General features: G+C 42.9%; 1 protein-coding gene across 1 annotated transcript in view; it reads left to right on the top strand.

Annotated features, from left to right (window-relative positions):
• LOC112225650 (contactin-associated protein-like 5) overlaps window positions 1–13,979 on the top strand; it is a 111,719-nt gene that overhangs the window by 75,780 nt on the left and 21,960 nt on the right. The window contains exons 5-12 of the mRNA XM_042306899.1: window positions 3,736–3,939; window positions 4,221–4,405; window positions 4,558–4,701; window positions 5,723–5,990; window positions 6,855–6,998; window positions 7,160–7,328; window positions 9,096–9,202; window positions 13,021–13,140. Of these exons, the coding sequence (XP_042162833.1) occupies window positions 3,736–3,939; window positions 4,221–4,405; window positions 4,558–4,701; window positions 5,723–5,990; window positions 6,855–6,998; window positions 7,160–7,328; window positions 9,096–9,202; window positions 13,021–13,140 (1,341 nt within the window). The remainder of the gene's footprint in view (window positions 1–3,735; window positions 3,940–4,220; window positions 4,406–4,557; window positions 4,702–5,722; window positions 5,991–6,854; window positions 6,999–7,159; window positions 7,329–9,095; window positions 9,203–13,020; window positions 13,141–13,979) is intronic.

Genomic DNA, 13,979 nt, shown 5'->3' with positions numbered 1-13,979 from the left:
AGAACATATAGACAGTGCTTACATTAAAGTGTCCACCAGCCCTTACATTCAGACCAAACACATTCAGCTAATATCATAATCCCTACAGTAAGTAGCCCCTCCACCCATTACATCCAGAACACCCTACTTCTGTGTATAACCTTGAATGAAAGCAGGATGTTTGAGGACAACTGCAGAAATATAGTAGATAGGATTTTGATATTGATGCAATTGTCTCTTTTATCACAAATTATTAAAGTAAAATGCCGACCAATAGAGACAGACAGTAACAGCCAGGCAGGCATGCCAGTTGAGATCCAGGGTAATATTAAATTAATCAATCTAATCAAATTAACGTTTATTGGCCGTGTACACAGATTTTGCAGGTGTTACAACAGGTGCAGCAAAATGCTGAAGTTACTAGCTCCAACAATAAATTAAAATACTCTGATCAACAAGTGAATTACCATCATACTAATATATATATATCATTAGTGTATTACTGGACAGTTATAATTATCCCTGAGTGAGCACTTTCATCATGCCGAATGGTTCCACAGCATGATCCCTGTATTCATGTTGGATGCTCTGCTAATAAATGCAGCTCAAAGTACAGTAAATAAAAGGAGGGGCAATACACATCTTCATTTTGAACTATAAAATAGGTCGATCAATTCATGACACAGAGAGAAAAGAGCGAGTGAGGGAGAGAGAGGAAAAAGAGGTTGTTTTTTTGTTCTGCAATGTTCATGTCATTACATTAATGGATATGTAAATAGAGATGAATGTATTCCAGGTCTCTCAGTGAATAAATTCAATGGGTAAGGCTGACAATTCTCCCTATGGCAAACTAATAACTTGCCTTTTTGAGCACTTACAGGAATCAATTGTGAATGACAGAAAGGGGTGAGCGAGCACAAGAGCTAGATACTGTAATTATCTAAGAAAAATAACAAGTCTATGTCAGAGATTTTCCCTATCCAGTTACACATGGAAATGGCTTCCAGCATAATATATACTGAAAAAATATATAAACGCAACAGTGCAACAATTTCAAAGATTTTACAAGAGTTACCGTTCATATAAGGAAATCAGTCAATTTAAACATTAATTTGGCCCTAATCTATGGATCTCACATGACTGGGAATACAGATATGCATCTGTTGGTCACAGATACTTTTGTTGTTGTAGTGTATGTGGCCTGTAAGACAAATACAGTCTAAATCAATCTTGGATGAGTTCAAACAAACATGTATGTGTATGAGTATTTACTGATGGTGTTAAATCATGTTTTATGGACATAACAAAAGGTGTCCCACAGGGATCAATTCTTGGTCCGGTTCTTTTCAATATTTAAATGTACGATATTCATTTATCTGTACAAAATTGTAACTTTATAGTGTATACAGATGACACTGTGGTGTACGCTATTGCTCCCACAGCTGATAAAGCTCTGTCAGAGTTTCAATCTGCCTTTATTGCCCTGCAGAAAGTCTTTGTTGAACTGAAATTAGTACTTAATGCAGGTAAAAACCAAGTACACTACATGACCAAAAGTATGTGGACACCTGCTCGTCGAACATCTCATTGCAAAATCATGGGCATTAATATGGAGTTGGTCCACCCTTTGCTGCTATAATAGCTTCCACTCTTCTGGGAAGGCTTTCCACTAGATGTTGGGACATTGCTGCTATAACAGCCTCCACTCTTCTGGGAAGGCTTTCCACTAGATGTTGGGACATTGCTGCGGGGACTTGCTTCCATTCAGCCACAAGCTTTAGTGAGGTTGGCTGGCTCGCAGTCGGCTTTCCAATTCATCCCAAAGGTGTTCGATGTACTTAATGTCAGGGCTCTGTGCTGGCCAGTCAAGTTCTTCCACATCGATCTCAACAACATTTCTGTATGGACCTCACTTTGTGCACGGGGGCATCTGAAACAGAAAAGGGCCTTCCTCAAACTGTTGCCACAAAGTTGGAAGCATAGAATCGTCAAGAATGTCATTGAATGCGGGTAGCATTAAGATTTCCCTTCACTGGAACTAAGGGACCTAGCCCGAACCATGAAAAACAGCCCCAAACCATTATTCCTCCTCTACCAAACTGTACAGATGGTACTGTACATTCGTGCAGGTAGCGTTCTCATGGCATCCGCCAAATCCAGATTCCTCCTTTCGATTGCCAGATGGTGAAGCATGATTCATCACTCCAGAGAACACATTCACACTGCTCCAGAGTCCAATGGGGGCAAGCTTTACTCAACTCCAGCCGACACTTGGCATTGCTCATGGTGATCTTAGGCTTGTATGCGGCTGCTCGGCCATGGAAACCCACTTCATGAAGCTCCCGACAAACAGTTATTATGCTGACATTGCCCCCAGAGGCAGTTTGGAACTCGGTAGTGTGTTGCAAATGAGGACAGATGATTTTTACATGCTACGCGCTTCAGCACTCTGCGATTCCATCTGTGGCCTACCACTTTGCGGCTGAACCGTTGTTGCTCCTAGACGTTTCCAATTCACAATAACATCACTTACAGTTGACCAGGGCAGCTCTAGCAGGGCAGAAATTTGACAAACTGGTTTGTTGGAAAGGTGGCATTCTATGACAGTGCCATGTTGAAAGTCAATGAGCTCTTCAGTAAGACCATTCTACTGCCAACATTTGTCTATGGAGATTGCATGGCTGTGTGCTCGATTTTATACAACAACGGGTGTGGCTGAAATAGCCGAATATACTAATTTGAAGGCGTGTCTCAATAATTTTGTATATACTGTATAGTGTACCTTAAAACAAAAGATAGGGGCATTTTTCAGAAAACCAGTCAGTATCTGGTGTGACCACTATTTTCCTCATGCAGCGGAACACTTCTCATAGAGTTGATCAGGCTGTTGATTGTGGCCTGTGGAATGTTGTCCCACTCCTCTTAAATGGCTGTGCAAAGTTGGTGTATATTGGCAGGAACTGGAACACGCTGTTGTACACATCAATCCAGAGCATCCCAAAAATGCTCAATGCGTGACATGTCTGGTGAGTATGCAGGCCACTGAAGAACTGGGACATTTTCAGCTTCCAGGAATTGCGACATGGGGCCATGCATTATCATGCTGAAACATGAGGTGATGGCAGCGGATGAATGGTACAACAAAGGCCTCAGGATCTCATCATTGTATCGCTGTGCATTTAAATTGCCATAGATAAAAAGCAATTGTTTTTGTTGTCCGTAGCTTATGCCTGCAAATACCATAACCCCACTGCCACCATGGGGCATTCTGTTCACAACGTTGTCACCAGCAAACCGCACCCCACACGACACATTGCACACTGCCTCAAAACTTGAGACTTATGAGGCATTGTGTTGTGTGACGAAACTGCACATTTTAGAGTGTCCTTTTCTGTTCCCCGCACAAGGCACACCTGTGTAATGATCATGCTGTTTAATCAGCTTCTTGATATGCCACACCTGTCAGGTGTAAGCAATTCTGTGCACAAGATTTGAGAGAAATAAGATTTTTGTGCTTATGGAACATTTCGGAGATCTTTTATTTCATCCCATGAAACATGGGACCAACACTTTAGATGTTGCTTTTATATTTTTGTTCAGTGTACATTTAAATACTACCATTGATGTAGACACTTGCATTTCCTTCATAGGTATGAAGTGCAGAGAGCTATAGCAGTCTGTTCATAATAGGCTCTTTGTGACAGGGAGCAAGTAATCCAATGCCAAACCGTTTAACTGTCTGTTGATTGCCTTCAGAATCAGATGTGGCAGACTTTGATGGCAGAAGTTCCCTGCTCTACCGGTTTAACCAGAAGTCCATGAGCACGGTGAAGGATGTGATCTCATTGCGCTTCAAGAGCCGCCAGGCTGAGGGGGTGCTGCTCCATGGAGAGGGTCAGAGGGGCAACTACATCACACTGGAGCTGCACCGGGCCAGGCTGGCCCTCTACCTCAACCTGGGTGAGTTAGTCACACCGGGGCAAGCTGGCCCTCAACCTGGGTGAGCTAGTCACACCGGGGCAGGCTGGCCCTCTACCTCAACCTGGGTGAGTTAGTCACACCGGGACATGCTGGCCCTCTACCTCAACCTGGTAAAGGTCATCCCGCAGAGGTCAAGGAGTCAAAGGTCATGTGTAACAGGACACAAGGAGACTTCTTCTTTCCTCAATATACTGGGCTGTTTTATGATCTATATCAAAGTAACCATATTATCTTGCTCTCTGTCTGTTCTCTGTCTTCAGATGACACAAGGCTGCGGTTCAGCAGTGGTCGTGTTGCGGTCACTCTCAGCAGTCTTCTGGACGACCAGCACTGGCACTCTGTCCTCATCGAGCGCTTCAACAAGCAGGTCAACCTCACCGTGGACACCCACACACAGCACTTCAGGACCAAGGGGGAAGGAGACTCCCTGGAGGTGGACTATGAGGTGTGTCTATCCAAACACCTTACTTTAGAATAGTCAGACACTTCAAACCAAGTAAATAGTTCAACCAAGTTATCTTACTAATTGTGGCAATTTGAATTAATCCTGTATACGTTTAATAGTGATCAACGTTTCACCCTTTTTCCTCATCAAAGCTCAGCTTCGGGGGTATCCCACTGCCAGGTAAGCCTGGTACCTTCCTGAGGAAGAACTTCCATGGCTGCATGGAGAACCTCTACTACAATGGGATCAACATCATCGACCTAGCCAAGCGACGCAAGCCTCAGATCTACAGCGTGGTATGACAACCATTGTCAACCAACCATACCATAGATTATTAGTACATCCTTAAAATAGTATGGGGACAAAGTAGTTAATCAACCAAGGCCTCTGTGAACTCAGACTGTTTTAATTGCACTGTTGCAGTGAGATTTCACGTTTGCCTACAATGTGATTCGACTATGTTTAATCACATTTGTATTTGAGTTAGTCACATAGCTTTCTGTCCGTAGAGGAAAACATTGAGTGAGAAAACCAATCTATATTCTCTCTACCGTTTAAGTTATATCTGACCCTCACTACTATGTCATTAATTATAAACACATGAATAGACTCCCCCCCATCAAATCAGACAGAAGCCTAAGTGCCACATAATTGTATCACAGGCACCTTTTTTCCCCTTGAAATTCTGATTGCTATGTTAAAAGGCCTTTACTTACAATTGAGAAAGTGAGCAATTTTGCTCACTGACTACCATGATGGAATCCGTAATGGAATTTCAATGTGGAATATAACCTGAGGTGGTGGTCTGGTGGCGAGGGATCACATTGAGAGTCAAGTGCTGCCGATTGCTCTTCCCTGCCTCTGAGGCTCTGGGATTGATGGGCCGCTGACCTCAATTGACATGGCTGCTCTTTAGCTCCATGTACCACACAAGGCCTCTCGACCACTTGGAATTAGTGTGTTCTTTCTTTGCCCACCTGACGACTGACCTAGATTGGAGCGGAGAAACTCAGAAATGTCATAGTTTGATATTATATTACATTTCTGCATTTGTGGTGGTCTTGTAATGCACCTTTTAAATATTCAGATAGTCATTTGGCTTTATATGGCATTCTCAATATTTTTTTGGTTCTTACAGGCAATTTAGTTATCTAAGTACCATATTCAGTTGATACCTTCCTTTACCAGCCCACTGTTTGTCATTCTGCTCAGATGAACGTACAGTAAACCCAACATGAGATTCATTATGTATTCATCATGTTGTTGATGGTGTGAGTAAATCATTCCGTCATATGTGTGCTCTGTGTGTGTCACCAGGGCAACGTGACCTTCTCGTGCTCTGAGCCCCAGCTGGTGTCCACTACCTTCCTGAGCTCCAGCAGCAGCTTCCTGTCGCTCCCGGCCACTCTGTCTGCTTCGGGGGGCTTCGCTGTGCGTTTCCAGTTCAGAACGTGGAACCCAGATGGGCTACTGCTCTCCACCCGGCTGGCCCTGGAGCCCCAGCGACTGGAGCTGCAGATCAGCAACAGTCGGCTGCGCCTGACCCACCACATGTCAGCCCAGCAGAAAGAAGAGGTCTCCACCGGTGAGGGCCAACAGCCTCTAGTCTAGCTGACCCAGACCCACTCTATCCTGGAATCAGTGGTTCTGTCTATGGGGACTCAGAGTATAAAAGGCTCATCATTCCAGTGAAACGGGCAGACAGTGAAAAACTCATCCATCATCCAGGCGGAGACCATCTGTGTTTGGTTTTGCACATTTCATATACATCATTTCTATTATCTTTTATAAACTCAGAGGATGCTTCATCTTCTTTGAATGGTTTGAGTTAAAATGCCATCCTTTATATCTTGTATTTTGGATGCCAGTTCTGCAGGATTGCAGTCAGACAGAAATAACATGTAGAATTACATTGGATTGCAGAGCCCAGACTTTCAGCAGATGGCAGGCACAGAGGGAATTATAGACCCGACAGAAAGACCGCCACAGCTTGGAAGCCCTTCACTATAAAGGACAATCAAAATTAATATCCCACAATCCACTGTTACTGTAGGTCTATTTTGAGTTGGCACCGACTGCCAAATCAATGTTTCATCCAACAATAACCACCAGTACAGTCACTGCATTACGTTCTGTCCTCTGGCAATGATTTAGCTTCAATCTGACCAACCACATAGTCATTCATTTGTATTTCCATGTCCTCTTCTCTTCATAGTACAGTGTAGTATGTCGTAGCACGTGACCATAGATTACACAGCCAATGACAGGCTCTGATTTGCAATATGTAGGCCTAGCACCAACAACGTAATCTGAAATATTACCCATGTTGGAGATCACAATCCCAACAGTCCCTGAAAGAACCTGCCAGTGATGTCTGATAAGCCTGTAATAGAGATTGGTGGTGTCTCATTGAAACGTGCACAGAAACAACACCTCGCTGTGTCCACAGGTCACAGAGTGAATGATGGACTGTGGCACTCTGCGAGTCTCAGCTCCCGAGGTCTCCAGGTCACCATGACTCTGGACAATGAGCCATCCTCAACTATGGAGCTGGGAGACCACATGGAGGCAGGAGACAGCCTCTACTTCGGAGGTAAGGCCACACTTGTTGTCTGCATAACTGTCTCATGAGACCAGGTCTTGGTGGTCAGGTTTTGGTGCAGCTTCTGAAGACATTATGTAAAGATGTATACAGGAAATGCAGGATGATGAAAATATGACGATTTTGCAACAGTTTTTCAATCTGTGTCACAGGTTGTCCGTCTCTGAACGTCTCAGGCTGTGAGAACCCCACATTGGCGTTCCAGGGGTGCATGCGTCTCTTCTCCATCAACAGCCAGCCCATGGACCTGAACCTGGTGCACCAAGGACAACTAGGAGACTACAAGGAGCTGCAGTTTGACACATGTAGCATCCATGACAGGTTGGACTTTAGGGTTTCTGCAGACATTATACCAAGTAAGGTGGTGCTCCAATCCCCAAATGTTGGTGTGTTTGGATGAGAAACTAAAACAAAACGGCATTTATTCTCTCCACCACAGCCAATAGAGATAGCCTTACAGATAGGCTCGGCCAATTAGACCATGCAATGGAGCCTGGTACTGTAGCCTCATCATCCTGGTTGAGGGCCCTGCTAACAAGCTGCTTCCTGTGTGGCGCATGGCATCCTCTCATTCCCTTATTGCCCCACTCTGTTGTGGGACCAATGGGTGGAATTAGTACATGCTGAATGGATGTCATGGCAAGGTTGTGGAAACACGGAAACACTTACAGGGAGGAGACAAACAAGAGAGCAGGCATTTCTCCTTGTATTCACCCTGTGGGGAATCCTACCTCTGATGTCAGATCACAGCTATACCTGATTGTTCTGTTCGGAATGCGAACCGGCAGATTGAGATTCTGTTGGAGTGTGTGAAACAATTACAGATTAAATGTTAGTTGATGTTAGTTAAAGCAATATAATTTGTAAAAAGAGGAAATGAGATGCTTGGTGACAACAAAACAGCTGTCTGTGTATATTGGCTGCCTCTCATGGAGCCTTCCTCAAAGAGTACGCTGATTGTGTTGTAGATTTCACTGCCATGCAATATTATTTAGGGAGGCTAGTGCAAGCAGACGGTTGGAAATGTGTCATCGTCCATCAGAGTGGCGTGTCTTGATGTAACTACCAGAACTATGCTTCATTAAAAGGATTGGAAGATTAACCTTTACGAGTGCTAATCTTCTTTTCTCTGTGTCCAATCAAATTTCATGACGACAGTTTTTGCAAGTGTTCACTTCTGTGCCGCGGCTTCTAATTTCATGACCTGTGAGGGCAGCCGTGAACACAACAATAGAAACAGTACTACGGTAATGAAACCACGGCTTGTTACCTCATCCACGCCGCGGTCACTCTGGTCCATAGCAATTCATGGGAGAAAGACGACAGTGTATGAAATTGTAGATGCCTGCTTGTATAGCTGCGTGCTTGAAAGCCGGGCAATTACGCAAAACTGAAGGAGGCTTGAGGAGAATACTATTAATCAGGAAATTGAGGTTAGCAGAGGAATTTCTGTGAAGCGCTGGGTGTTCAAATAACCATAAACACATGTTCTGGGTTTGATGTGATTATGCTGCCGTTTATTTTTTTCAAACATAATAACACAGTACTGTGTTTGTTTACCAGTTGCCCAAACAGTCTGAAGAAAAATGCACAAACTGTGTCGTCTCACCTCTTGAGTACTCTTGAGTACTCGGGTGTCAGACCGTGCCTTGATAATGACAAGGCGATGAAAAATATATTGGGAGGGAGTCTCCTTAGCAGATAATGCAAGGTTCAGGATAGTAGGCCTGGACACAAAGACAAATCACATGTTGACCTGTCTTTACAGAAAGGATTGTGAGATCTTACAGATATGTGTTTGGGCTTTGATTGCATTTCTTTGTTTGCCAACACTTTATCCTTCTAAGACTTTTCGTTGTGTGATTGTTTGTGTTTATTACTGGGAAAACAAGTTTAGAATCTTTCAAACAAATAACACGTACAGTATATCATCAATCTCTGACATTGTAAAAACAGATTTGCAGTTGATTTTCTACCTTTGGAATGTTTTTAAATGTTTCATTATGACACTGGCATTTGCTCATGCATAGTATAGATATCTTTATACATGACAATGTCATGTATATTTCTGCTGTTGCCTATCTCCAGATGTCTGCCCAACTTCTGTGAACATGGAGGGCAGTGTTCCCAGTCATGGAGCTGCTTCTACTGCGACTGCTCTGGGACAGGATACACTGGAGCCACATGCCACAACTGTGAGTCCCCGTCTGCTCTTCTTAGCTACACTATATACAGTACCTTACAGTAACACTCACCACTCCTTTCTCAAATGTGTTCTTGACAATACTGCACAATACACCCCATGACGGGATATGCACTATATTTAATGTATCTCACAATCACATAGAGCTGTTATCCATGTGCTGCCCTCCTTATAAAGTGTAATTCAAAGGGGTAACAACTATCTGGGTCTCAGGTAATCCCTGTTAGTTGTATATCAAGATCCTCAGTCTGACACATGGAAGTTTCTCGTCTCATCTGTCGTCTCCAGACAGATACCCTTTTCGATATTCACCACTGAGCGCTCTCAGAACCCTCTGCTCCTGAATAGTGATTTCTTGTTTATTCGTCAGCGGATGCAGTGTACCTTGATATGAATGTGCACCACATGATTGAAAATGCCCCCAATTACTTCGAACATACTCTTTTTAATGTATAATGGTGTCTGGCTTGCTACCTTTTCTTAGTTACAGTATGCATTTGTGTGCAATATGACATATGCAATATGGGAAGGCGACAACATTAGTATGACAAGGTCCAATTGTATTTCTATGTATTATCAATCCCCATTAGTTCCTACGTAGGCAGTAGCTATTCTTCCTGGGGTCCAAAAAAAATCAAGGCAGTTATACAATTTTCAAAACATTACAATACATTCACAACAGATTTCACAACATGTTAAGTGTGTGCCCTCAGGCCACTACTCTACTACCACATATCTACAACACAGAATCCATGTGTATGTGTGTGTAGAGTGCATAAGGTGTTTTTTTATCAGTTTTTTTTCCCTGATTCTGCTGCTTGCATCAGTTACCTGATGTGGAAGAGAGTTCCATGTAGTCATGGCTCTATGTAGTACTGTGTGCGCCTTCCATAGTTTGTTCTGGATTTGGGGACTGTGAAGAGACCTCTGGTGGCATGTCTTGTGGGGTATGCATGGGTGTCAGACAGCTAGGTGCATTCAACATGTCAATACCTCTCACATATACAAATAGTTGTAAAAGTCAATCTCTCCTCTACTTTGAGCCAGGGGAGATTGACATGCATATTATTAATGTTAGCTCTCCATGTACACATAAGGACCAGCAGTGCTGCCCTGTTCTTCCCTGTTCTGCGCTATTCTTTGTTGCACCTGACCACATGACTGGACAGTGTTCCAGTTGTGACAAAACAAGGGCCTAGGACCTGCCCTGTTGGTATCATTGTTAAGAAGACAGAGTAGTGTTTTATTATGGACAGTTCTCAGCTCCCCATCTTAGCTACTGTTGCATCAACATGTTTTGACCATAACAGTTTACCATCCAGGGTTACGCCAAGCAGTTTAGTCTCCTCAACTTGCTCAATTTCCACATTATTCATTACATTTCCACATTATTCATTACAATATGTAGTTGAGGTTTAGGATTTAGTGAATGACTTGTCCCAAATACAATGCTTTTAGGTTTTGAAATATTTAGCACTAACTTATTTCTTGCCACCAATTCTGATACTGACTACAGCCCTTTAAGTAATTTCACTTGCTGTGGTAGCTGACATGTGTAGAGTATAGGGTCATCACCATACATAGACACACAGGCTTTACTCAGAGCCAGTAGCAGGTCATTAGTAAAGATTGAAAAAAAGTAAGAGGCCTAGACAGCCGCCCTGGGGAATGCCTGACTCTACCTGGATTATGTTGGTGAGGCTTCCATTAAAGAACTCTCTGTGTTCTGTTAGACAGGTAACTCTCTACATTTTTATTTTATTTCACCTTTATTTAACCAGGTAGGCAAGTTGAGAACAAGTTCTCATTTACAATTGCGACCTGGCCAAGATAAAGCAAAGCAGTTCGACACATACAACAACACAGAGTTACACATGGAGTAAAACAAACATACAGTCAATAATACAGTAGAAAAATATGTCTATATACGATGTGAGCAAATGAGGTAAGATAAGGGAGGTAAAGGCAAAAAAAGGCCATGGTGGCGAAGTAAATACAATATAGCATGTAAAATACTGGAATGGTTGATTTGCAGTGGAAGAATGTGCAAAGTAGAAATACAAATAATTTGGTTCAAAGGAGCAAAATAAATAAATACAGTAGGGGAAGAGGTAGTTGTTTGAGCTAAATTATAGATGGGTTATGTACAGGTGCAGTAATCTGTGAGCTGCTCTGATAGCTGGTGCTTAAAGCTAGTGAGGGAGATAAGTGTTTCCAGTTTCAGAGATTTTTGTAGTTCGTTCCAGTCATTGGCAGCAGAGATTTGGAAGGAGAGGCGGCCAAAGGAGGAATTGGTTTTGGGAGGACCAGAGAGATATACCTGCTGGAACATACACTATCATGGAATGTAAAGCCGTAACATATATGTTTTTATATCATCAAATTATTATTGCTAATGTCAAAAGCTGCACTAAAGTCTAGCAAACAGCTCCCACAATCTTTTTATTATCAATTTCTCCCAGCCAATCATCAGCCATTTGTTGACATGTTGAATGCCCTTCCCTATAAGCATGCAGAAAATCTCTTGTTAATCTGTGAAATAGCATTGTATCTGATAAAACATGTTTTTTTCCAAAAGTTTACTTGGTGTTGGTAACAGGCTGATTGGTCGGCTGTTTGAGCCAGTAAAGGGTGCGTTGCTATTCTTGGGTAGCGGAATGACTTTTCCTTCCCTCCAGGCCTGAGGGAACACTATTTCCTGTAGGCTAAGATTGAAGAGATGGCAAATAGGAGTGGCAATATAGTCCACTATCATCCTCAATATCGTCCACTATTATCCTCAGTAATTTTCCATCCAGATTGTCAGACCCCGGTGGCTTGTCATTGTTGATAGACAACAATACTTTTTTCACCTCTTCCACACTCACTTTACGAATTCAAAATTACTATGCTTGTTTTTCATAATTTTGTCAGTTATACTTGGATGTGTAGTTTCATATAAAGCATGTATAAAGCATATATATTTATGTACCATATATTATATTCCTATTTTCAAAGGTAGATGTCTGTGTTTTAGAGTTTCTCAACTAATATCCACTCAGAACTATGGCAAATTTGCCAGCCACTTTGCAATTATGTTACATGCTAGCCAATACAATCATTTTTAAACTTTCTCATCAAATTTCTGTCAGACATTTGAGAGCATGATTGATCCCTGTGTTCCTCTGTAGTCATCTATGAGACGTCATGTTTCCCTGTGTTCCTCTGTAGCCATCGATGAGGCATGATGTTTCCTTGTGTTCCTCTGTAGCCATCAATGAGTCATGATGTTTCCCAGTGTTCCTCTGTAGCCATCTATGAGTCATGATGTTTCCTTGTGTTCCTCTGTAGCCATCTATGAGTCATGATGTTTCCCTGTGTTACTCTGTAGCCATCTATGAGTCATGATGTTTCCCTGTGTCCCTCTGTAGCCATCTATGAGTCATGATGTTTCCCTGTGTTACTCTGTAGCCATCTATGAGTCATGATGTTTCCCTGTGTTCCTCTGTAGCCATCTATGAGTCATGATGTTTCCTTGTGTTCCTCTGTAGCCATCTATGAGTCATGATGTTTCCCTGTGTTACTCTGTAGCCATCTATGAGTCATGATGTTTCCTTGTGTTCCTCTGTAGCCATCTATGAGTCATGATGTTTCCTTGTGTTCCTCTGTAGCCATCTATGAGTCATGATGTTTCCCTGTGTTCCTCTGTAGCCATCTATGAGTCATGATGTTTCCCTGTGTTCCTCTGTAGCCATCTATGAGTCATGATGTTTCCTTGTGTTCCTCTGTAGCCATCTATGAGTCATGATGTTTCCCTGTGTTCCTCTGTAGCCATCTATGAGGCATCATGTGAGGCCTACCGTCTGACTGGCAGCTCCTCAGGCTACTTCTCCATTGATCCAGATGGCAGTGGTCTACTGGGGCCCACACAGGTCTACTGCAACATGACAGGTGAGCTGCCACCGGGGCCCCCAGTTTTGGTAAGAAATATCCGATTCAGTCACTGACAGATCACATTGCTTTGACCCACAGCACAACTGACAGCCAAGCTATCATGTGGAAAATCATTAGGGTTACTCAATATGGACCCGCCCTTTGGTTACAATGAGAGCTTCAAATAAATATTTGGGTAAATATCTGCTGTAAATAAGAACGTATTTGTGTAAAAGTGTGCAAAGTTACTCAAAAAAAAAGTGGGAAAAAAGTGAACACACAAAATGATCAAGGCTCTGATTCAAGTCTGTGTCTCATGTCTTCAGGGCTTTAGACTTTTGACAGACAGAGTAAAGGAATGAGAGCTTGATGCCTCAACGCTGGCACTCAAGACAATATCCATTACTTGCTGTCATGAGCTTACAGCTCTGACCTTTACGGAGGTAAATGTAACATTTAAGTAATTACGGAGGTGGTTGGCTGGCTGGCTGGCTGGCTGGCTGGGTGGTTGGTTGGCTGGCTGGCTGGGTGGCTAGCTGGCTGGCTGGCTGGGTGGTTGGCTGGCTGGCTGGCTGCGTGGCTGGCTGCCTGTTGATAGTCTGGCTCAAGATCACAATGTTTGCCTCTTTTTTTTGCCCCCCACAAATCCTAATAATTTTGCATTGAGTCGCCTCAGGTTGACCTCAATTAAAGAATCTATTAGAGATGTAAATAACTCTAAGCTTGACAACCTGGGATGTGAATAATCACAAAGTGGAAGAGGATTTTCTCTCAGGCAAGGTAAACACCAATCCCCCATAGTACATCAAATGGGGGGATGGTAATGAATAGAGGTTCTCACCTCATTCAATCATGCA

The sequence above is a fragment of the Oncorhynchus tshawytscha genome, linkage group LG26 (assembly GCF_018296145.1).
Source record: "Oncorhynchus tshawytscha isolate Ot180627B linkage group LG26, Otsh_v2.0, whole genome shotgun sequence".
Taxonomy (NCBI): Eukaryota; Metazoa; Chordata; class Actinopteri; order Salmoniformes; family Salmonidae; genus Oncorhynchus; species Oncorhynchus tshawytscha.
The sequence above is the reverse complement of the archived record's forward strand: the minus strand, read 5'-3'. Positions and strand labels throughout refer to the sequence as shown.